Source organism: Arachis ipaensis, chromosome B5, assembly GCF_059453495.1.
Source record: "Arachis ipaensis isolate K30076 ecotype BB chromosome B5, ASM5945349v1, whole genome shotgun sequence".
Classification (NCBI taxonomy): Eukaryota; Viridiplantae; Streptophyta; class Magnoliopsida; order Fabales; family Fabaceae; genus Arachis; species Arachis ipaensis.
Window position 1 is genome coordinate 158,365,555 of NC_142440.1, and position 25,582 is coordinate 158,391,136.

Genomic DNA, 25,582 nt, shown 5'->3' on the forward strand with positions numbered 1-25,582 from the left:
TTTGAAAATCTCATCTATAAGGAGCGATCATGGAACTGAATTTGAAAATAATTTGTTTGAATCCTTTTGTGAGGAATTTGGAATATCTCACAACTTCTCTTGTCCAAGAACACCACAACAAAATGGTGTTGTGAAAAGAAGAAATAGAAGCATACAAGAGATGACAAGAGCTATGCTTTGTGAGAGCAATGTTCCAAAATTCCTTTGGGCTGAAGCAGTTAACACAGCTTGCCACATTTTAAATAGAACAATCATAAGGAAATTTTTGAAGAAAACCCCTTATGAACTTTGGAAAGGCTACCCACCAAACTTAGATTACTTGCACATCTTTGGATGCAAATGTTTTGTTTTAAATAACAAAAAAAATTTGGGAAAATTTGATCCAAAGGCTTATGAGTGTTTGTTTGTAGGATATTCCACAACTAGTAAAGCATATAGGGTTTATCATCAAGATGCTAGAATTATTGAAGAGTCCATACATGTTACATTCTGTGATACTAACTTGGTGCAAAGCATTTTGGAAGATGGTGATGCAGGAAATCAAGCTCAAAATGAGGATGAAACTGCTCAGAATCATGGAAAAGAAAATTCTGGACAATCTGAACCAGAAACAGCAAACGCTGAAAATTCAAGAGACAATTCCATTTTGTCTCATGAATCTGAAGGAAATTCTGCAGACAGCAGCACACAGAATCCCTTGGTGACTGAATCTGCCTCCAAGTCCACCAGACCTCGTGAATGGAGATTCTTGAAGAATTATCCTGAGGAATTTGTCATTGGGGACGTCTCTCATGGAGTGCAAACTAGGTCTTCCACTAGAAAGGCAAATGAAGGTTCAAACATTGCCCTTCTTTCACAAATAGAGCCTCAAAACGTCAAGGAAGCCCTTAGTGACCCCTCTTGGGTTAAGGCTATGGAGGATGAGCTTCTTGAGTTTGAAAAGAACCAAGTGTGGACGTTGGTTCCAAGGCCAAATGGAAAGAAAGTGACCGGCACCAAGTGGATATTCCGGAACAAGTTGGGAGAAGATGGTAGCATTGCAAGGAACAAGGCAAGGCTGGTGGCACAAGGATATGACCAAGAAGAAGGAATTGACTTTGATGAATCCTTTGCCCCTGTTGCCCGAATGGAAGCCATAAGACTTCTCTTAGCTTATGCTGCATTTTGTGGTTTTAAATTATACCAAATGGATGTGAAATGTGCATTTTTGAATGGAGTGATAGATAGAGAAGTGTATGTGGAGCAGCCTCCTGGTTTTGAAAATAAAGAGCATTTTGATCATGTTTTCAAACTATCTAAAGCTCTCTATGGTTTAAGACAAGCTCCTAGAGCTTGGTATGAGAGACTTAGCTCTTTTCTTTTGAAAAATGGTTTTCAAAGAGGCACCACTGACACAACTCTATTCATCAAGAACTCTAATGATTCTTTTATTCTAGTCCAAATATATGTTGATGACATTATTTTTGGATCAGCAAATGAATCCCTTTGTTCTGAATTTGGAAAACTCATGACAAGTGAATTTGACATGAGTATGATGGGTGAACTTAATTTCTTCCTTGGGCTGCAAATTAAACAAACTGAAAAAGGTATTTTCATTCATCAAGAGAAGTATGCCAAGGAATTAGTTAAGAAATTTGGTATGGAAAATGCCAAACCCATGGGAACTCCCATGCATCCTAATTCTAAATTAGATAAAGGAGAAAATGAGAAAGATGTTGATGAGACTAGGTATAGAGGAATGATTGGTTCTCTTATGTACTTAACTTCCTCTAGACCCGATATTGTGCAAAGTGTTGGATTGTGTTCTAGGTTCCAATCCAAACCAAAAGAGTCACATCTTTCTGCAGTTAAAAGGATCATTAGATATGTTCATGGCACATCCAATTTTGGTCTTTGGTATCCTAAGATTGATGATTTTTCTGCAGTTGGTTATTGTGATGCAGATTTTGCTGGTGATAGAGTTGATAGAAGGAGCACTTCTGGTTTATGTTGCTTCCTTGGGAAGTCCTTAAATGTATGGTCAAGAAAGAAGCAACCCACAGTGGCCCTTTCCACTGCAGAGGCTGAGTATATAGCTGCTTCTTCTTGTTGTTCTCAGCTTTTATGGTTAAAAACACAGCTTGCTGATTACAAATTAAAGGCTGAAAATATTCCCCTGCTGTGTGATAATATGAGTGCCATTAATATTTCTAAAAATCCAGTTTTGCACTCTAGGACTAAGCATATTGAAGTGAAATTTCACTCAATAAGAGAACATGTCCAAAAAGGGGATATTAGTATTCAATTTGTTAAATCAGAGGAGCAATTAGCAGATATCTTTACAAAACCATTAGCTGAGGATAGATTCTGCATGCTTAGGACTTGTCTAGGAATTTTGAGTTATGATTCCTTGTTTGAAAAATACTGATGTATTTGTTGGAGCTTTTTGTCTCATAAACAGGTATGAGACAATTCTGGGCAGGTGATGAACGTTTCCCTCAAGTCAACGACTCAACGTTCAGATTTGGTGAAGGGTATCTCATCTTTTCCCATTTTTTTCATTTCTAGTTGCTCTTGTTGAGTCTTCGTTTCTTCATCATTTGCCACGTTTGAGTTTCGGTTTTCCTAAGAATACAACCCTTCATAGAAATTTCAGCTAAGTTTACTAAATTCTCCTTGTTCTGTTCTATAGTTTCTATTTGTATCTGTTGTTAATAAAGAACTTATCACAAGTTGTTTATTACCTCTATTTTTCGTCACTGAATTGTATAATTGAAAGTTGGAACCATCAAACCAACTTACCTATCTCTCCATAATTGAGAAAAGCTTTTAGTTTCTGCATCTGCTGCTATACAAGATTATGGTTTCTGATCATTATTAGTTCCACAATTTTAGTTTATAGTTCAGCTTGGAAGATCAAGGAGGAAATTAAAGTTTATAGTTAAGCTTCCAATTTTGGTGTTCATGATTGTTTCTGTATAAGAAAATCATTGCCTAAAGGAGATTTGTGCAAAACCTATATACTAGTGTTTGGCCTACTTAGCATGAACAATGTCAATCCTCTGTGGCCTTCCTCTTCTTGAGTGTGTGTATTGTCTCGCTTGCGCTCGCTGGGCTTGGAAAAGATGTCTTCACAATGCAGGCCATGACAGTGAGAATTGGGGATTTGCCAACGCCGAAGAGTTCGAGCCGGTGCCTCGCCTTTGCAGATACATCCTAGCTGTGTATGAAGATGATCTTAGACACCCCCTTTGGGCACCTCCTGGTGGTTATGGAATCAACCCAGATTGGCTAATACACAAGAAGACATACGAAGATACTCGCGGATGCGCTCCACCCTATATATTGTATATTGATCATGATCATGCTGATATAGTTCTTGCCATCAGGGGCCTAAACTTGGCAAAAGAGAGTGACTATGCAGTTCTTTTGGATAATAGATTGGGGAAGAGGAAATTTGATGGAGGGTATGTTCACAATGGGCTATTGAAAGCTGCTGGATGGATTTTGGACACAGAATGCGAGGTTCTGAGGGAGTTGGTGGAAACATATCCAGATTACAGACTTACTTTTGCTGGACATTCACTTGGATCAGGAGTTGCAGCTATGTTGACCATGGTGGTGGTGCAGAATCGCGATAAGCTTGGAGATATTGACAGGAAGAGAGTCAGGTGCTATGCCATCGCGCCGGCTAGGTGTATGTCGCTAAATTTGGCGGTGCGATATGCAGATGTCATCAACTCTGTTGTGTTGCAGGCAAGTATCAGAATCTCAAATGTTTTACTTGCTTGGTTGCAGCATCTATGTAAGTTCTTCATGAATTCCCTTGCAAAATCTTGAGGCATTTTATCTTGAGTTTCTTTTTGTCAATATTTGGTCAAGTACATTTAGGTAATGTCCTTATCTTGTTCAATAACTATTATGCCTATACTTAAAACTATTAAACTAAAGGCTAATCACAAGCTTAGCATGCTAACTTAAATTTGATGTTAAATGCTCTTTATACACTGATTAGGATGACTTCTTACCAAGGACAGCCACCCCATTGGAAGATATATTCAAATCTGTTTTCTGGTATGTCATAAGGACCTCTATAACAAAATCTCTCTTACATGTATTATGTCGTATATTTTATATTCTGACATGTATTCTATACGAGTGACTGAGATAATAGTTCAGTTTGCAACAATAGCGTAGTTAAATTGAATACTCGTAGACGAAAATGATTCATTAATTACAGAAAATCATAGTTACAAAGATATTTTCTATGGCTGGCAGTTTGCCATGCCTATTGTGTTTGAGGTGCATGAGAGATACATGCATATCTGAGGAGAAGCTGCTCAAAGATCCAAGGAGACTCTATGCCCCTGGTCGCCTTTATCACATTGTTGAGAGAAAGCCCTTTAGGTATGTTTAAAGAACCTTATGCTAAATTCTAACTATATTTTTGAAACTCCACTCCAACCATCTTTTCATGGTAAAATATGTTAACCTAATTGTAATAAGAAAGATGTTTAACAACCTTGTTTGCAGAATGGGAAGGTTTCCCCCGGTTGTAAGGACGGCGGTGCCTGTCGACGGAAGATTCGAGCATATAATCCTTTCATGTAACGCCACGTCTGATCATGCCATAATTTGGATAGAGAAAGAAGCACAAAAGGCTCTAGATGTAAGTCTATCAACCTTTGTAAACTGTTTTATGTGATATGCGGAACAGATAGATTTTTGAACCCCTAAAATTATCATATAAACTCAGCTGCAGTTAACTTCATGTGCAGTTAACTTCATCGAATGACTCTGAGCTATCAACTTCACATGAAGTTAACTGCACCTGAGTTTTCACCCTCTAAATATCTCCCTTGAATCAAGTTCCTTGTGTTTTCTATGTACTGCAGTTAATAATAGAGAAAGACCATGATGCCATGGAAATCCCTGAGAAACAAAAGATGGTGCGTCAAGAAACATTAACTAGGCACAAAGAAGAACACAGAGCAGCACTACAGAGGGCTAAGACATTAGATGTTCCTCATGCTTATACACCACCATCAGAATATGGCACTTTTGATGATGAGAAAGAAGAAGAAGAAGAAGAAGAAAAGAGCTCAAGAAGAAGATTAAAGGGTGGTTCTTCTTCTTTTGGTTCAACTCCTAATAAAACCAATAATGCTAGTGAAAGCTGGGATGAGTTAATTGAACGCCTTTTTGATAAGGATGAGCATGGCCACATGGTGCTGAAGAAATAACGGTAAATTTTATGTATCATTCTATTGAGAGCCAAATTAGTTCATTCTTTTGTGATTTTTCTCTCTTTATGTATAATTTTAGCTGAAAGATGGAACTAGAAATGAAGGTTGATGAATTTATTTTGAAATATTTGAGCATGGACAATTCTAACAAGAAGAAATCAACCAAGTAAAAACATTCAATACTAACAACAAAATCAACTCTAATCCAAACAATATCATCAACTCTTGCTCAATCATAATGTTCAGCTACAATAACAACAATTTCAATCAATTCTAATAATATCCAATACTAACAACAACAAGAAATAAACCAATATCCAATATTAACAACAAAATCAGCTCTAATCCAAACTACACCATCAACCTTAATCATCATGGGCAATTACAACAAGAAATCATCCCAAATAATATACAGTACTGGGTAGAGTAAAACTTTAAAATAAAGACAACTAGATTACCTGTCACACCGAGACTAGACTCATCATCATCACCAATATCATCCTCATTGTTACCGGCTACATCCACCAAGTAATCCTATGCAACATCATCATCATCATCATCCTCGTGCTCCTGAATTGGTGGTGCAACAACGTTAAGGTCGTAATGAGGTATGTTCCCACTAGTGCCTGTGTTGTGGTGATAATCAATCCCTCGATCTTGGTCACATCTACCAGAATCAAAAGACATTGTTCCCCTAGATTGGCTAGAAGTGGTAGGACATTGAAGTCTCGAATCTAAGGACATTTGACTCGGAACCACTCGTAGTGGCAGTGGCTGATCCAAACGAAAGGACAGCTGCAAGTGATTGCCATATGTTGCGTTGTACCAACTCATGTAAATCTCGGATGCCTGACAGGTCTTGACAGGATCTCCACCAAGGATGTGAGAATATCGGTTGGTCCAAATCGTTATCCACTCAGAATGTGCGACAGCCCAGTTCAAATTTTTTGGACCAGTCAAGACATTGCCATGTGCATTACCAAGACTCTTTGGTTGACCTGGAATGTCCTGTTGTAAACCAAACTGTCTCTTGACTCTGTCAGCGGGATGCCACTCAATGCACTCAAACGATATGAGTGGCGTCATTGCATTCCATATCACCTCATGCTCACGGATGTCATCTGGAACTAAATGGGGCGCAATACGATCATGACTGTAGACGTCCCACACAAACTGCATGAATAAGATTCAAAAAAATTGAAGACAACTATTATAGTCCTGAATCAATTTAGTAAAAATATGACTAAACAACTATTAAAATAACTTGTGAATAACTATTGGTTTTTGATAGATTAATACATCAATTTACAAATAAAAAATCTATCTAAATCAATTTAGACAGTTTTCTAAATACGTACCCTGTCTGGTTGAATCAAATCCAATAACTTCCTCACGTGATTGGTTGTCCAATGTCTGTATTGAGATGAGGGAAATTCCCAATCATTCCACCTGACAAATTTTTGCTTTCTATTAATAAAATCCAATAAAAATAATCTATTTAATATATATTAGTATCATATTTACTATGTCATGTTACCTTCGAGCAAGCGGAAAACGTGGCTCAATAGGAATTGGTGCAAGGAATGGCATCCGTTCCCAAGCCCATACATGCAAGAGTGTCAGGGGACCATCCATATCCTTACAATCATAACGTGATGCCCGACACAATGATCTGTATAGGTGGGCTAGGCATGCCGCTCCCCAACTGTAAGTCTTGATCTCTGAAACATTTCGAAGCAAAGGTAGAAATTTCCAATGCACCCCAGCTCCAGACTTGTCACAAAATAACGTTGTACCAAATAGGGCCATAATGTGACACTTGACATATCTTTCTCTAGAAAGTTGATCATTCAACTGTAAGCGACGTTTAAGACTGCGAAGCCACGTCAACTTAATAAAACTTCCTCTATGATCCCTTATTCCAGGTGCAACTCCAAAATGCCACATGCATTCACTTTCTAGACCACTGCTACTACTATCTGTTGGTCCTGTAACTGGTAGACCATTTGTTGGGAGACCAAGAATCATTGCAACATCTTCTAAGGTAATAGTGCATTCACCAATTGGTAGATGAAATGTGTGAGTCTCAGGCCGCCACCTTTCGACCAGTGCTGTCACCATAACTGAGTGACTTTGTATTCTTCCAACGTGAGAGATGTGGTAAAACCCGGTCTCTCTTAAAAGCTCTTCAACACTGGCATCAAAGGTATCTGGTGGGTTTAAGTGCCGACACTCCAATATTCGTGAACCCTACAAAAAAAAAAAAAAAAAAAAATATTAGCACAACTAATCATAAATTTCACAATAACATAATAAAGTCTAATATTGATCAATTTAACTATGATAACATAATGATTGGTTTCCCACAGTATCTTCCATAATCATAATGTAAGTTATGACAACCTGATAATAATTTAATACATATGAATTTAATATCCTAATATTTTGATAATGCATCCATCCTTTGTGATGAATACTATTTTTTTTACATAGTAAATAAAAATTAAATTAAACTACTCTAAAATCTTGCTGAAATAATAAAATTGATCTAAAAAATTACTAACCTTTCTTAACATCTCCTTCGAATTAATAAAATTGATCTAAAAAAAACTACTCATCATTGCACATAATAACTTACTATAATTGATAAAATAATCTGAAAAGTTACTAATTTCCCTTAAGGTCTTATTATAACTAACAAAATTGATATAAAAAATTACTAATCTTCATTAAAATGTTAATATAATTAATAAAATAATCTGAAAAACTAATAATTACCTAAACATCTTATTATAAATTTATTATTAATAAAATTAACATAAAAAATTACTAACTTTTATTAACATCTTACTATAATTAATAAAATTAACCTAAATAAATCTCTAATTTTTGTATTATATTATTATAATTAATTAAATTATTTTGAAAACTGACTAATTTCACATAATATCTTACCATAATTAACAAAATTACTAGCCAAAAGATTTATTATACTAACCAAAAGAATAGTTATCAACATTTTCTTCCTAAAAAATAATTAAAAATAAATTTTCCTAACAAATACTTGACTTCATTTTTTTCCCTAAAATATTTAATATTATCCTTCGTATACCAAAAATTATCTTGGACTCTGGGAGTATTACCACTGCATACTACTTTTATTCATAAAAATAAGAGTAAATGTTTTTTCTGATCCCTAACTATTTGTCCGATGAACTTCCCACCTCCTAAGAAATCTAAACAGCTAAATTGGTCCCTATCTACTTTGTTCCAATCCCTGGTTAGGGACCGGAAAGGCCATTTACTCAAAGTAAATAAGGACTGGAACGTACATATATCAAAGTAGATAGGGACTAATTTGAGTGTTTAGATTTTTTAAGGAGTGGAAAGTCCATCGAGCAAATAGTTAGGGACCGAAAAGGACATTTACTCATTCTTAAACAGTATCAGAAATAAAAACTACTTTTCAGTTTTCACTAAACACAACATTCAATATTAACAACATAAAAATTCTATTCAACAAAAAATAAAACCTGTTGTGAATCTAGTTACTTTCACCCCTTAATAATTTAAAACTCGTTTAGACTAAACACTTTACACACTGTACTATAACACTATTATATTATCAACCTAAAAAATTTCTCTTCAACATTATAAAAAAATATTATTACTAATAAAAGAAATAAAAAAACTTACATATGTAGGATGGGCAAGATATTCAATAATATGATCTTCGGAACGAGTAATATCTCTAACCATCTTCCTCCTCTTCTTCTTCTTCTCTCCTTCACCGTTTTTCTTGCTCTCTGATTTCTCTAACTCTCGGAAATAGTTGTTTGAAATGAAAAGTGAGTGAAGTGAAGTGCAGTGACCTACTTTAAAGGAGTGAGGAGAGTCACGGGCGCACTGCCACTCCTGCATGCTTTACACGTGTCGGGGGCAACACGGAAATCGCCATTCCCGATTTCCCAGGCCATCTACATATGTGAAATACCGAAATTACCCGTATATCAGTGTATTTCATAAAAATCTGCAATCATACAAAATTCAAAATTAATTTGCGTAATTTTATTCACAAAAGCATTTTCGTAAATGATTTTTTAGATAAAGCATAATTTTTTTTGTCTCTAATATTGTGATTTTTTTAAAAAAATATCTCTAACATTTGATTTTATTTAATTTTGTTTCTAATATTTTTAGTTTATAACAAAATTATTTTGGATGTTAATTTTATTTGAAACATTAGGCGTAAAATTAATAACATTTAGGGATAGTTTTAAAACAAATCGAAAACATTAAAAATAAAATTGTATAAATAAAAAAAGTTAAGACTAAAATTAAATATTAAAAATATTTAAAAAAAAGTTACAAATCTTTGAAAAAAATATACTTTATTTTTATTTTTTATATTAAAATAAAAATGATATTTTTAAAAAAAAATAAATTTTGACTTTTAATTCGAAGTTTATTAATTAAAAATATAAAGATATTTTTTATTTTTTAAAATAAAAAATATTTAAATTTTTTCATTTAAAATATATAATAATAAACAAATTTTTTAAAAAGAGTTAAAAATAAAAAAATATATTTTTAATTCATCAAAAATTTATTTATTTTCGAAATAAAAAGTGAAGAATATATCTAATTTTTAAAATCATAAACAATAAAAGTGTTAATCCTACATATAAATTCAAAATATAAAGATTAGACATCCAATTTTTAAAGAACAAATCGATTTTTAAAAACAAAATTTGGACTATTCGATTTATGAATTAAAAAAATCAAACCCTCATATTTATTACAATATTTAAAAAAATTCTATTACAAAGCAATCGGACTAACCGATTACAAATATCCGTACCACAAGAAAAACACCAACATCATCAATATGTCTGGATTGCACACGATTTTCCTCCATTGTAAAAAGATTTAGCCACGGATTTCATGATAAAATTTAATTTAATAATTTATTACCATTTACCAGAGACCAATGTATAGCTCCATAAAGGGAACTCTCGTTTTGCATTATCACTGTTTTTCTTTCTATGTTGATCTCCAATGGCCTCTGCTTCGCTTCTTCTCACTCTCTACACGCTTTCGCTGCTTCTTTCACCCTCGTTTTCCGACAGGTAAATTTACAAGTTCGCCCTCACTTTTTCCCCAATTCTCTGATTTGGTTGAATTAGGGTCTAAACTCAATTATTATTATTGGTGCTGTGAATTTTTATTAGCAGCAGGAAAGAACTAAGGGAGAAGGAGGGGTTGTTGTTGTTGAAGAAGGAAAATGCATCATCACATTATATGTTAGGGTTAGGCCACTCAGTGAATCCAAACAGCATTGATCCAACACGTGTTGTCCAGATCTCATGGCAACCAAGGTCAGGTACTTTCTACTCTCTACAACTTTTTCTCCACTTGAAGCATTCTCATTTTTTCATGACTTAGGTATTCAGTTAATCTCTTTGCTTTTTTTCTTTTTTGTTATTGTTTTAAATGCATTTGAATGATCTATTATGTTATAATTTAATTTCTATGCAGTATGCACTATATCCATTTGGGTGCTGGTATGTAGATTGAAGTGGTTTCTTTTGTCTAATGACAGCTCTTGATTGAATGCTAATGCATAGAAACTAAACTCATTTTATTATGTGCTCTAATTCGTTTGATTATTAAACTTTGATGATATTGTATCTGTTACTACAGAGTCTTTCTATATAGAGAGTTCTTGTCTGCCAAGGAGTGTGACTACCTTATTTCTTTGGTATGGTTCTTTTTTCATTTCTTTTTATTTTTTGCTTTTTATTGTCATTCAGTCAAGTTGTTGATTCTTTCCTTTTCTTTTTTCCTTTTTCTTTTTTAAATTTTGGGTACTAAGGCGTATGATGTGAACGAAAAATCCTTTGATGCGGCCAATGGGAGACTTGCATCCGAAACTTCATTGGATATCGAAGTGAGTCTTTTAAGTTTTTCCATACCTAGTTGCATGGTTTAGGCTCTGGCAAATTATTAGGTTATACTGTGATGACTAGTTTTAGCTTTGACTGTGCGTATAGGACCACATGCTTACTGGTAGAACTCGTCATTAGACGAATCAAGAACGTACAATCAGTTGACCAATCTGATATTTTTGACCTATTTCAGACGTTGATCTAATCATTATAATCTCTGACGAATAGCTGTGGAGTACATTTGGTAGACTGTAGACATTTCTTAGCAATCATATATGTTTATGGAAAGTGGGAGATTAATTATTTGAGGAATGCTAGTGGGACAGCAGTATAGTTATCAATTAGTCATTATTAATATTTTTAATAGTATGAGATAATATTTAATGGTGTAGAATTATTCATTTTTTTTTTATGGTTGAATACTAGCCAAATTTTAATAAAAGTGCTGGTTCCCTAGACTTTTTCTTATAAAAATATAAATCGGTCTCATCTATTTTCATATTTGTTCAATCTAGCCCCTAGAACCAGTTAACAACAGGTTTAAGCGGATCTCCTTCGTAAAAGGGATAAATCGCCCCTTAAACTCTTCAACTATCTCCCTCCTTCGCAACTCTTTCTTCCTTCTTTCCTCCTTCTTTTCCACCGTCATCGCACTCACATTCCTCCCTCTCCTTTCTCTCCTCCCTTTCTTTTCTCTCTCCATTTTTTTTTACTTTCATATTTCTCTTCATCTCACCACTACCACCACCGCTACAACAACATCATGAATTTCATTTATTTTAACACTCAAATTTTACTCTTTTTTAATCTTTATTTTTTTGGTAATTTTTTTGAAAAAACAAATGGATTTTTTCTTCTAAGTGTCCAGGATACTTATTTAATGTGATTATATTTTCTGTTTTTAAATTTTTGGATTATGCTGATAATATTATTAATGACGATAATGATTGTGATGAAAATGAGAAGAAATGAATATGGTGATTTTGATGATGATTGTGGTGGTGATGATATTGATGATGATTCGGGAAACGAGGTGAGACGGATTGGGGGTGTTGGGGGTTAGAGTTTCGGAGTTGAGAGAAGCAATGGAGAAGAGGGAGAAAAGGAGGGAGTGAGAGTTTCGGAGGAAGAGGGAGGAGGCAGTTGCAGAGAGAGAGCCAGTGAAGCGGAGGAGGAAGATGGTTGACAGGGTGCGATTTGTACCTATTGATTGAAGGCTCAGGAGACGTTTGTCCCTATTACAAAGGAGACAAAGTCACGTAGACACAGTTATCTGACACGTCAACGTTGACCTGCTGTCAGCAGGTTTCAGGGACTGGATTGAACAAATACAAAAATGGATGAGGATCAATTTGTGTTTGTATAATTGTTAGGGAGCGCAATATCTATTGAGTAAATGATTAAGGATCGAAAAGAGTATTTACTCTTATTTTTATTAATGGATTATTTTGTAAAATTTACCTCTAATTAATTTTTACGTTAAAATTAATTAGTTTGTCAACTTTTGTTTTTTTTACTTTATATATAAAATTTTCTTTTTACAACAGCCAAATTCTTATTACATAGCAGTTTTCTGATTTTGTATTAAGATAAATATTTTTTTAAAATATTTTTTGGTTAACACTTAACAATAAAAATCCTATTTATGTAAAAATATAGAAAATTATAAAAGTTTTATACGATAAACATATTGAAGTATAAAACCTTTTTTTATACTTTTTATAATAATATATTTAGTATCATTAATTTTAAAATAAATGTGTTTAATTTTAAAGTACTAATAGTGATGGTAATCAATAACTAAGAGAAGGGAGATTGAATCTTAGCCACTTTTTGCTGAATATTAATTTATAATTTTTAAAGAAACTTCAGCAGATATTTCTGTTTTTTATCTTGTGTTGAGTTGAAAGACACTTTTGTTTTGTCTCGTGCCAAGTTGAGAGATAATTTTGTTTTTGTCTCCTGATAAACAAAAATAGAAAAAAGGAGTAGGGAAGAATAATTAACACCAGATATATCCTGGTTCAGCCACTAGGTACAATGTGACCTACATTCAGTCTCCATCATAACAACGATGGAATTTCACTATGTTATCACAACATTACAAACACCAATTTCCTCTTAGGAACTATCCATTCCTATCTGGGATAAATTCAAATTCTACACCCAATCTGAATTTGACTAGGACTCAAAACCTAGCTTTCAACTGCAAAGTGCTAACCCAACTTAAAAGGGAATCCCCACAGGATCATGAAATACAACATACAGATGTACAAAGAAACTCTGAGACATCTATGACTTTTTCTCTAATATTGCTCACTGCCTTTTTTCTCTCATTGGCTTTTTCTTACAAACCTCACCATGTTTGTCTTTTACCATGAGACTCAGACAGACAATACTAAGAAAAAGAAAACAAAATGAGAAGGAGAAGAACTCAGGAAGTTTGGGTAGCTATGAGAACTTTGTGCTTTTTCGCTTTCTCTCCTTGATCTCAACCCTTGGCCGTTCACCCTTAATATAGAAGGGGAAGCTTCCAAGGTTAAAACCGGTTCAACCAAGCAACTTCTTCTCCAACCAAAGGCAGCAGCAGTTCAGACAGAAAGAAGAGAAAGGGAAAACCAAAAACCAACATGCATGTACCTCTCTCAACCCTTTTCATCAAGTTCCTTCAATCTGAACCCTTGATCTTGTCTTTAGCTCTAAAAAAGGATTCGGATCCTTGATGATCTTCTGACCCAGAGCCGCTTCTTTCCTTCCATTTTTGCTTCTTCATATGCGTAGCTCCAAAGGCTATTTTCTTTATTTGATGAACAAAAATGGAAATGAACTTTTGCAACTGAGATCTTCTCTGACAGAGGCGGATCCTTTCTTTTCTTGGTATGAAATATCTTAAAGCTCTTCTTCAAAATCTTGCCTTCAATGGCAAAAATCTTGCCATGCCTTACTTTAGATCTTCCTTCCTCGTAACCTTTCTTCCATAGGCTTCACTGTGACTCTTCTTCAATCTTTTTTTCTCTGATCGACATGACCGAATGCAAAGAGAGAGAGGAAAAAGAAGAGACAAAGCTTTCAATGCACCATTAAACTCAGTTTAATTTTGAGTTTCGGTTACCTATGCATGTATTTAACTAAATTGAAATTTGAGTTCCAGTAACCAATGCATAACCAATGCATAACCAATGCATAGAGTAACGTATGGATCTTTTAATGTGATTCAACCAATTTGAATTTTCAACTTCAAATTACCAAAGTGACCGAAACATGCTAGAAACCCTTAGGCCATTTCTTTCATTCTTTTGTTTTATCAAAATGGGCTTGTGATTTGGTCTTGTCTCAATCTCAAAGTTCAGCCACTTTATGTTTAAATTAATTTTGCACAAAGCTAAATTAATTTATTGATCAAAGTGGGCTGCTCTAGCTTTTTGGCCCAATAGAAAATTAATTTCTTCTTCCTGCACACTAACAAACACATCAAACAAATCATTGGAAGTAAATAACAATTTAATAATTTTTTAGTTAATATTTTGATAATATTTGATCATCATTTTAATTAAACATAAGTTTTCCAAACTCAACAAACAGTATAAAACGTTTTATGTAGTTGTATAATCACATCTTGTCTTTTGGATGATTATCCATGCAATCAAGGAAAATAGTAATTATTTTTTATGATGTGACATTATGTAATTGAATGTATATGTAAAGTTATTTTACAATGAGAGTATATTAAAATTAAATTCAAAATAAATATCTTACTCTCTAGTTAAATTCTTATTTTTTAAAAAAATTAATAAATTTTAAGAATTCGGTTAAAAGTACATTAAGAACATTGATTAAAGACTATATGAATAAAAATTTGATTTTTTTAAATGTGTTCATTTAATACATAGAAATTTAAAAAATTAAGACTATATTTGATTTATATTTTTATTTTTAATAACTTTTGTTTTTATAATTTTTTTAAATAAAAATAAAAAGTAAAAATATATTTTTTAATAATTCTAAAAATAAAAGATACCTAAGATAAAAATAGAAAATAAAAATTCAACTCAAACACATTCTAATATTTATCATATTTTTTATTTTCTTTAAAAGCCACTTTTTAATATCCTTAGGACATTTATTAAAAAAATTTAACACATTAAAAAGTCTGAAAATTCGTATGGAAATCTTAATAATGATTGAAACTTACTTCCTAAAAGAGAGTGTAGTATTTTAATCCTTCAAAATACTAACTTGTTTTATTTAATTTTAAAAATGATAGCTATAGCTAGGGGGAAAGAAAGAAAAAGATAGGTTGATGAATTATTTTGTGTAAGGGAAACTTTATGTGCACGTGTGCTGATCCATTACTCGCACTTTGGTGACATATGTGAATGTGAATGGATTTTCGTGCTTAAATCTTATGTGTTTGTGTGTGTGAGTTTGAAAGAGATTGCGACATTCCATAACCCTAATAAGCACCTCTCTTTTAAAACTCTTAAGATTACTTCACTTTCCTTCCTTTCCAACACTCCCTTTCTCTCTTCTTTTCCCACTCACTCTCACATTCACCAAAAGCAACTTTTTATTACTAGTAACTTAATAAAAAAGAAAAAAAAAAGCCACTTTTTAACCTAGTTTCACAAACGTCGAATCCTATAATAATTGAACCTATAATTAATATTCGAGTAAAATTAATTTGACTATTACAGCATCTTTAATTATTATTATTAGGAGTTGGTAGATTTCCATGTGGTCGTTGTTATGAAATTAGCATTACTTTAGTTATTCATATAGGTAGATAACCAACTCAAAGATATTTTTAAAAATAGTATTCGTGCAGTAAAATTAATTATTAAAATTAATTATTAATATATTTATATCTAAATATAAATATGATTTAATTTATTTTTAATAATATATATTTATATTCTAATATATATTTTATACTGATAACTGATTTTGATATATACATAACATATCAATTTTAAAATAAAAAGGATAATAGTAACAATTGAGATTAAATACCCATTAATTAATTAGTTTACCTGGTTGAAATAATTGAAATAATCATAAAAGGTTTTTGTATAGGCTCAAACACTATAGTAACTATATTTACATTAAAGTTAAAGTGTAATTTTATTTTAGAATAATTTTATTTACTCAAGAGAATTAAGTAATTCATTGTTTTATGGTGGACTTGTTTCAATTATTTTAGATAGAGTCACTTTTCATATATTTGTATAAATTTTTGGAACTAATATAGTCTTTTTTTTTTTAAAGGGTAATTTTCAACGTTTTGTTGAAAAAAGAAAAACAAAATAGCTTTAAATTAAATTAGTTTTTAATAATGTTTTTTAACTAACTATTATATAAAAATATTAACTTATGAGATGAGTATTTTAATAATGAAAAAATAAAATAAAAGTACTGTATATTAGGCTGCGTTTGTTTCCGAAAACAGGATAGGACAAGATACTGAGAGAACAGGATAGGATAAGACACTGATAGACAGAGACACAAAATTTTGTGTTATTGTATTATGTTTAGTGATAAACTAGAACAAATTATGAAAATTTAATTTATTCTTATTTTTTATCATTCAAAAAATTTGAGATGAAAAATATAATAATAAAAATATAATTATAAAAAATTAACAAGAATAACGAAAGAAAAAATAAAAAATAAGTTGTGTCTCTTGTTAGTGTCTCCGTGTCTTTCCTGTTAGGATGGACACAAAATATACTAATTCAATATCTCTAGACACATTGTCTCTGTTCATGTCTTCTCTGCCAAACACAATTTTGTGTTTCTATATTTCTGTTTCAGTGTCCTGTCTCTCTAAACAAACGCAGCCTTATATATCAGTGGGTTCCATTAGGAGGTGGAAGTACTAGTTGATATTTGACAAAGGTGACCCCTCATCATGCATATATGAGATTGGCTTTGTGTGGTTCAGTGTCCCACCACTCAAAAGTTAACCCAGCAAACCACATGTTCCCAATATTAACAAATAATAAGTGTGGTGGTTAATCTACATACATATTTTAATTAATTAATAGGCAAAAAATTATATGGAAAGATTTGATTTCAAAAAGAAGGATGATGATTCTCCTTTATATATATGTAGGCTCTTTTTGGTGTCCTTTATGGATAAAATGCACCACTCATATATACTTGCTTTTTGTTTGACAACAGCTTATCTTCAAAGCTATATTTCAAAACGAAGGGTCTAAAACAAATTAGTAGCTATTGGATGCAGCAATTCTGCCACAAATATGTTGGCAAATAATTAATTCTTTTAATTCATAGACATCATATTTTTGGGTGATTGATAAAAGTCTGACTTAAGTACATCCATCTATAAATTATTTAAGATGACTATTCATATAAAAATATCTTTATGCATGTAAAATGATAAGTTATATAATTATAAATAATTTGATATTTTTGTATGAGTATGAATACTAGTTTTTATATTAAAGTATTATCTTTATTTAGAGACAATTTTATTTAAGAGATGACTAATAAGTACTAAATGTATGGATAGATTTCTATCAAGTGGAATATAAATAACAATTATGTTAGAATTATGTTAATTTTAGGTTAGTTGAATGGTTAATTTATTTGTCTATTTAAATAAGTATCAAAAGTTTGAATTATATTTTGTATATATAGTAATTTATTGGCCGATAATAAATTTTTAAATAAAATTTAAATCTGTATGAATTATTAGTTCTTCATTTGTCAAATAATCAAGAGATACCTTGAAAAACTGTATGTTTAATTTTTTTTATCTATTTCTATTATTTTCTAATAATATATATATCATTCCATATTACATTTCAATTATAGAATTTAAGACTAACGAACCAACAACATTAATTAATGAATTGAGGTAACCGAATATACCTAATTCTAAGTTTCTAACTAATTTACTACTGCTAAAACTATGATAAAATTAATGTTGAATTAGTTCATCGTTGTCCTCTGGTGTAGTGTATAGTATTGAGGGCGGGTGACAATAATATAAGGAATTTCTGGATTTAACCTTGTTTGTATTCGAACTTCTTGATTGAGTTAGGTTAATACGCCAAAGTTGGTCACACCTTGATTCAAATCTTTCCCCTGTATTTTGACTTTGGGTGAAATCGCATCCAAAGAGTTCTTCTTCACAACAAGGAGCAGATTTAGCGCATGTTAAACGGGGGTATATTACTTAGAAGTTAGAACACTAAAGTCATTTTTTTTTTCTTTTGCGTCGCTGAATCCAATAGGTTAAGAATTAATTCGTTACAAATCTGAATTTTAAGTTGGTTGTTGGCCAATAAGTCATTACAAACACAAGGCAAAATTTAAATTTTTCGACACTTAATTAAATAGACAAATGAATTGATCACTACTCAACCAACCAAAGTAGTTATAGAACATTAAATTTTAAAATAATTCTTAAAATTAGATTCATGTATCAAAATTATCTTAATCTCAAATGCATCAATTTTATCTCTGAAATTAGTCAACATGCCATGTTAATTCCCGAGTTGTGTTAGATTAGTAATTTAAGATTATAATTTATAAAAAATATCAGAGGCCATTTTTTATATAAAAGTTCATTTGCCACATTATCTAGCCATTATAACATCCAATTTGACGTATGCTAATATATCACACATGTTAGTAATTCACTGGCGAAAGACTAATTAACATGGTGTATGTTGACTAATTTTAGAGACAAAATTGATGTAACTAAAATTTTAAAATAATTTTAGTATTCGAAGTAAATCTCAAATATTACTTTAGCCAAAATTAGATATATTCAAGACAGATTAATTATATACTGAGATTTGATTTTTTTTTTCGAATTATTGTTTTAATTCTAAAAATTGCTTCATCCAATGTTAAATTCATAGTTGGAAGACATTGAAAAAGAAAGGTAACTTGAATTGAAGATCTGAATGTGAAAATCCCACAAACCAAAAAAAGAGAGGGTGAAGTTGAGGAAACTAACAATCCTAGTTCTCACTCTACAAATCTGATGACTTTTTGACTAACAATTGATTATATACTCTAAACTTGTAACTAATTATCTGTACTCACTCTTTGTATATGTATTAGCTATATTACCCAAGTGACATTTCCCCTTAAGTTGTCAAGTTTAAAAAGTTGGCAACTTACAGTGAGAGTTATATAGACATGCACTTGGGATTTACATAAACCTTTTCAAAGAAAAAAAAATGTAAACATACAGAGACTCATACAATGAAAAAACTATGTTCATACAAAAATCATACATTCCCCCTTAAGTTGGGATCGAAAATGTTGAGCAATCCCAACTTAGCATAACCTAATTTGAAGGGTCCTGGAGCAAGTGCCTTTGTGAGGATGTCCGCATTTTGGTCTTTGCTGGCGATAGGCAAAAGATTGATGAGCCCAGAAATTATTTTCTCCCTTACCACATGACAATCTACCTCAATATGTTTGGTACGCTTATGAAATACTGGATTGGCGGCTATATACCTTGCAGATTGACTATCACAGTAGATTGGGATGGATTTGGTGACTGGAACATGCAGGTCAGCCAGAATGAATGAGATCCAACGAGCTTCACACGTCGCAAGTGCTAGCGCTCTATACTCCGCTTCAGATGAGGATCTAGCCACAGTTGTTTGTTTTTCGCTCTTCCATGAGATAAGTGAAGTGCCTATGTAGAAGCTGTTAGGAATAAGTAGTATGACCACAATCCAATCAATCATGTGTCAAATAATTTGTTATTATTATTATGTTAAAATGTTAATATAATAAGGTCCTTGATTAAATTTAGAGATTTATCATTGTGATAGTAATCACAATATTGAGAGATAAATCTTTTATAATTTAATCTAAATTGTTCTTGGTCATAGGATTATTAAAAAGGACATTAATAATCCGGAAAGATCAATATATATATAATGGTCTTCATTGGATGAAGATTAATAGATCTCATTTATTAAATTATATATATAGATGGTGCATATAGAGATATGACCATTGAACTGACTCACTTTGAGAATTCCTAATGGTTATAATTACCTGTTGAGTTAAGAAATTAACTAAATTAATTAGTGATGACAAACATTATTTTTGGCAAAATAAATAATTAGAGTTGTTTAACTAATAAGTATACATTGCTAATTATTTAGGTTATGCTGCAGGCCATAATTCAATTTAAGCAGCCCAAGTTGAATGAATGACAAAACAAGGCTAATGGGCTGAATGGTAAGTATGAATAGATCAAGCCCAAGCCATTCATCTCAAACAAATTCATCAAAGAAGCATAGCAAGGCACCACGGGCTAAAGAGAGAAGAACCCGATCCAAGTTCAATTGTTTTTCAATTTCCCACCATCTGTTGATGAACCAAGAGCAACGTTCCTCTCCTCTCTAATCAAGTCACATCAAGATTTCAGAAAAAGCAAGAAAGAGAAAGAGAAGAAAAGCTTCTTCCATAAGCCATTAACCAAAGAAGCAAGAGAGAGAGAGTTGAAGCTTGAAGCACAGAAGCTAAAACAGAAATCCCAAGCTAAATCAAGCTTAAGAAAGGTAATCCATCTCATCTTGCATGCATCAAATCTTCATCCTTTCTTCTCTACTCTCTGCTCTATCCGAAAATGGCATTCAAGAGAAAAGTTGATCTCTGTTCTTCACTGCTACAAATCCACGGTCACAAGAGATTCTTGGGGACCAAGTTGCATCTCTATAGTTCAGATTTGGTTGACCATTGGAAGACAATCTCGGCTACTCCTTCATGGCTTTCGGTCAAGTTGGAAAAGTCAGAAGCAAAGGTTCCTCTTTGATGTTAAAGAAGAAAAAGTAAGCTGGTGGGTTGGTGAAACTCAAGGCTCAAGGTGTTGACCTTGGAAGAAGAACTCAGCCACATGCAAGGAGATATAAGAGGTTTGCTGTTCACTCAGAAACTAAGGAGAGAAAACCAGTGAGTAGAAGTTTTGTTCTGAGAGATAGCTCTTTGAAGAAGTTCATCTAACTGGACAGTGCTTCCTAATCAAAGGTGCATTTCGCCAGTATGAAAAACTAAATCAGAGGCTTGCTAATCTGGTTTTTCGCATAGCACAGAGGCTGTTGATGAAGTCAATCTCCTTCATGTTTTACTGATTGTAATGTACTTTTCTAAGCTTATCTTTCTGTAATTTCTTGAGAGAAAAGGCATTGTGAGAAAGCTTGAGAAAAAGCCATGAGTGGAAAAAGGCTGGGAGATACACTTGAGAGAAAAGCCTAGAGTTATTTTCTGATTTCTTTAGGTTGATTAAGTGTCTTGTATCTAGTATCTGAATGGTATCCCTTTCTTAGTTGGGTTAGCACTAAGAGGTATAGTTAGGTATTAGCATAACCAATGTCAAGTTAGGTTAGAACTTGAGTGTGAAAGGATTGAGTCAATCCTGTGTTATTGGTGTATGTAATACTGTTTACTATAGTGAAATTCTTCCACAGTTGTGGAGGAGACTGGATGTAGGTTGCATAGCACAAGGCAACCGAACCAGGATACTTGCTGGTGTTAGCTTTTCTCTTCTCTGCTGTGTTCTGTTTTCTGATATTCATGAGACAAAAATAAATTGTTTCATAAATTTCCGCTGCTAAGTTAAAACAGAATCAGAATTGCAACTCTGTTTTAAAAAGGTAACAACAGTAATTAAAAAGGAAGGCATAGATTCAACCCCCCTTCTCTAAGCCTACCACAACCTTCAATTGGTATCAGGAGCTAAGGTCTCAAGAATCAAGCTTAACCGCTTGGAGCAAAGATCCAATGGCGAACAATCTGGGCACAACCACAATTGCCTACACCCTCACTGAAGGCCAGTCAAACAACCGGCCACCTTTCTTTAACGGAAAGAACTATTCCTACTGGAAAGAAAGGATAAGGATCTTAATCCAATCCATTGACTACAACTTATGGAAGATCGTTGTGAGTGGTCCCAAGATCCCAACAAAAACAAGTGCTGATGGAGTGGTGACTCCGAAAGAAGAAGCTGAATGGAATGAAGATGACAAGAAGAAGATAGAGCTGAACGCTAAAGCAATCAACCTTCTTCACTGTGCTATCAGCTTTGAAGAGTACCGGAAGGTGTCTAGATGCAAGACAGCCAAAGAAATCTGGAAAAAACTCCAAGTTACACACGAAGGCACTAAACAAGTCAAAGAAACGAGGATTGATATGCTGCGAAAAGAGTATGAGATGTTTAGCATGAAGGATGGAGAAAGCATTGATGAAGCATTTGAGAGATTCTCAATCATAATCAACAACCTTGATGCTATGGGTACAAACTATGCAGAACAAACCTTGGTGAGAAAACTCCTTAGAAGCCTCACAAAAGAGTGGGAAAACACTGCCACTGTCCTAACCGAGAGTAACAACATAAGTCCCATAACCTATGATGAGCTGAGAGGAAAACTCCTTGCCTATGAAGCCACACACACAAACACAGACTCAAAGAAAAAGGGAATAGCCCTCAAGTCACAAATAGAACCGAAAGAGAGTGAGTCTAGTGATGGTATTTCAGATGACGAACTTTTGTTTTTTGCTAGGAGATTTAGAAGGATGATGAAGAACAAAGGCAAATACAAGGGTTCAAGTTCAAAGGAGGACAAGATAGACTTGAGCAAAGTGACGTGCCATCATTGCAAGGAGGCTGGACACTTCAAGTCAAACTGTCCAAAGCTCAAAAAGGAGGACAAAGGCAAGAAGGAAAGGAAGAGAGTACTCATGGCAGCTTGGGAGGATCTTGAGAATGACTCAAATGAAGAAGAAGAATCTGAAGGAGATGACAAAGACTGCTTTATGGCTGGAAACAACAATCTTGATGAGGTAAACTACTATGATTTAACCATTGAGGACTTGCATGTTATTGTTGATGATCTCACTTTAAACACATCAAAACTACTTGATAAATACAATGAGTGCAGATCTGAAAGAAATGTGTTAAGAGCTGAAAATGATTTTTTAAAAGAAAAAGTGAAGGAAACTGAATGTGCTTTAGACATCATTGAAGAAAACAGATTTCTAAAATCTGAACTTGAAAAATTAAAAGGAAAGCACATTGTAGATCCTTCTCATGAGTTAATTGCTGAAAATAAAAGATTAAATGATATGATTAAAAGGCTGAATGGTGACTTAGCAAAATTTGCTCAAGGTTCTAACAACTTGGACAAATTACTTGCAAGTCAAAGACCATTGTTTGAAAAATCTGGTTTAGGCTACATAGCCAAGGAAGATGTTGTTTCTAACACTTCCTCTATAAAATTTGTGGCCTCTTCATCAAATACCAAATCCATACCAAACAAATCAGGTATCGGATATGTTTCAACATGTGAAGGAAAATCTGATGAAGAATACACAATTGAAACTGAGCCTTCACCAAAAACTGAACCGTGTTCAAACCGGCCAGGTTTGGGTTATATTTCGAAAAATGAGGCTGCTTTCAAGAAACCAACTTTTTACAACAAAACCTCATTTTCGAAAGGCAAAAATATTCAAAAAAATTTTGGTGAAAATGCTTTTGCAAAGAGGAATAACTTTATTAAAAATCAGTTTGTCAAAAGAAATGCATCTCCTCCAAGAACCAGAAAATTTCAAGGCTTTAATCATTTCAAGCAATATAACTCACATCAGTTTCAGCAACACACACCAGAAAATCATTGTGTTAATTGCAAGAAATTTGGTCACTCATATGCACAATGCTTCATTGAAAAGAGAGTTGTAGGAAACAAAGTCTACAATGTTGTTTGTGATTTCAATGCACTTGGGCAACCAAGATGGATTAACTTCAAAGGATCCAAATTAATTTGGATACCTAAGGCTACTTGAAACTCATCATGCAGATTTGCCTAGCATCCAAGAACAAAAAGGACATGTGGTACATGGATAGTGGATGTTCAAGGCACATGACTGGAAGGTCAAGCTACTTCATCAAACTAAATAAGTATGATGGAGGTTTTGTGACATTTGGAGATGATGGTAAAGGTAAAATCATTGCTGTTGGAAAAGTAGGTAATGAGCAATCTACTTTCATTGATGATGTACTTTTGGTATGTGGTTTAAAGCACAATCTTTTAAGTATAAGTCAGCTGTGTGATTTGGGATATTTAGTTGTTTTCAAAAGGCTTGAATGCTGTGTTGTTAATGAAAAGACAAATGAAGTGATGTTTGTTGCCAAGCGTTTCAATAATATGTATGGACTTACTCTTGATGAACTAAAGAATCAAAATGTAGCTTGTCTTCACTCTAAAGAATCTGAAAAGTGGTTATGGCACAAGAGATTGGGTCATGCAAGTATGTTTCAAATAAACAAACTTGTAAAGAAAGAATTAGTAAGAGGTCTTCCTTTAATAAAGTTTGACAAAGACATCACTTGTGATGCTTGCCAAATGGGAAAACAAACAAAAAGTTCTTTTAAACCAAAGGAAGACATCTCTACTAAAAGACCACTTGAGTTGCTACACATTGATTTATTTGGTCCAACAAGAACTCAAAGCCTAGGTGGTAAACATTATGGTTTAGTAATTGTGGATGACTACACTAGGTTTGGTTGGGTTTTATTTCTTGCACACAAAAATGAAGCCTTTTCGGTCTTTGAACCTTTTTGCAAGAAAATTCAAAATGAAAAGGATTTGAAAATCTCATCTATAAGGAGCGATCATGGAACTGAATTTGAAAATAATTTGTTTGAATCCTTTTGTGAGGAATTTGGAATATCTCACAACTTCTCTTGTCCAAGAACACCACAACAAAATGGTGTTGTGAAAAGAAGAAATAGAAGCATACAAGAGATGACAAGAGCTATGCTTTGTGAGAGCAATGTTCCAAAATTCCTTTGGGCTGAAGCAGTTAACACAGCTTGCCACATTTTAAATAGAACAATCATAAGGAAATTTTTGAAGAAAACCCCTTATGAACTTTGGAAAGGCTACCCACCAAACTTAGATTACTTGCACATCTTTGGATGCAAATGTTTTGTTTTAAATAACAAAAAAAATTTGGGAAAATTTGATCCAAAGGCTTATGAGTGTTTGTTTGTAGGATATTCCACAACTAGTAAAGCATATAGGGTTTATCATCAAGATGCTAGAATTATTGAAGAGTCCATACATGTTACATTCTGTGATACTAACTTGGTGCAAAGCATTTTGGAAGATGGTGATGCAGGAAATCAAGCTCAAAATGAGGATGAAACTGCTCAGAATCATGGAAAAGAAAATTCTGGACAATCTGAACCAGAAACAGCAAACGCTGAAAATTCAAGAGACAATTCCATTTTGTCTCATGAATCTGAAGGAAATTCTGCAGACAGCAGCACACAGAATCCCTTGGTGACTGAATCTGCCTCCAAGTCCACCAGACCTCGTGAATGGAGATTCTTGAAGAATTATCCTGAGGAAT

General features: G+C 33.1%; 3 protein-coding genes across 8 annotated transcripts; 2 read left to right on the forward strand and 1 right to left on the reverse strand.

The window, feature by feature from the left end:
* Positions 1 to 2,427: 2,427 nt before the first annotated feature.
* On the forward strand, positions 2,428 to 5,350 carry LOC148566394 (uncharacterized). The gene is made up of 5 exons (XM_088489025.1): positions 2,428 to 3,735; positions 3,995 to 4,053; positions 4,258 to 4,386; positions 4,513 to 4,648; positions 4,875 to 5,350. Exons 1-5 carry the CDS (start codon positions 3,031 to 3,033, stop codon positions 5,220 to 5,222), a joined length of 1,377 nt encoding a protein of 458 aa, XP_088345151.1. The 5' UTR covers positions 2,428 to 3,030; the 3' UTR covers positions 5,223 to 5,350.
* A 36-nt stretch (positions 5,351 to 5,386) lies between these two features.
* Positions 5,387 to 9,206, reverse strand: LOC148566395 (serine/threonine-protein phosphatase 7 long form homolog). The gene is made up of 4 exons (XM_088489024.1): positions 8,922 to 9,206; positions 6,763 to 7,475; positions 6,584 to 6,674; positions 5,387 to 6,398 (listed from the first exon to the last, which is right to left on the reverse strand). The coding sequence occupies exons 1-4, from the start codon at positions 9,144 to 9,146 to the stop codon at positions 5,760 to 5,762; spliced, it is 1,668 nt and encodes a 555-aa protein (XP_088345150.1). The 5' UTR covers positions 9,147 to 9,206; the 3' UTR covers positions 5,387 to 5,759.
* Positions 9,207 to 10,033: 827 nt separating this feature from the next.
* LOC148566396 (putative prolyl 4-hydroxylase 12) lies at positions 10,034 to 11,922 on the forward strand. Of its 6 annotated transcripts, none has more exons than XM_088488768.1 (5): positions 10,034 to 10,354; positions 10,457 to 10,603; positions 10,929 to 10,986; positions 11,101 to 11,175; positions 11,367 to 11,922. In XM_088488768.1, the coding sequence occupies exons 1-5, from the start codon at positions 10,284 to 10,286 to the stop codon at positions 11,376 to 11,378; spliced, it is 363 nt and encodes a 120-aa protein (XP_088344894.1). In that variant the 5' UTR covers positions 10,034 to 10,283; the 3' UTR covers positions 11,379 to 11,922. The 6 variants fall into 6 exon arrangements, 4 of the variants coding, with proteins under 4 accessions (XP_088344894.1, XP_088344892.1, XP_088344895.1 ...); XR_015883676.1 differs by having other exon boundaries at positions 10,044 to 10,354; positions 10,457 to 10,608; XM_088488766.1 differs by lacking the exon at positions 11,367 to 11,922 and having other exon boundaries at positions 10,035 to 10,354; positions 11,101 to 11,356.
* The last annotated feature ends 13,660 nt before the right edge of the window (positions 11,923 to 25,582 follow it).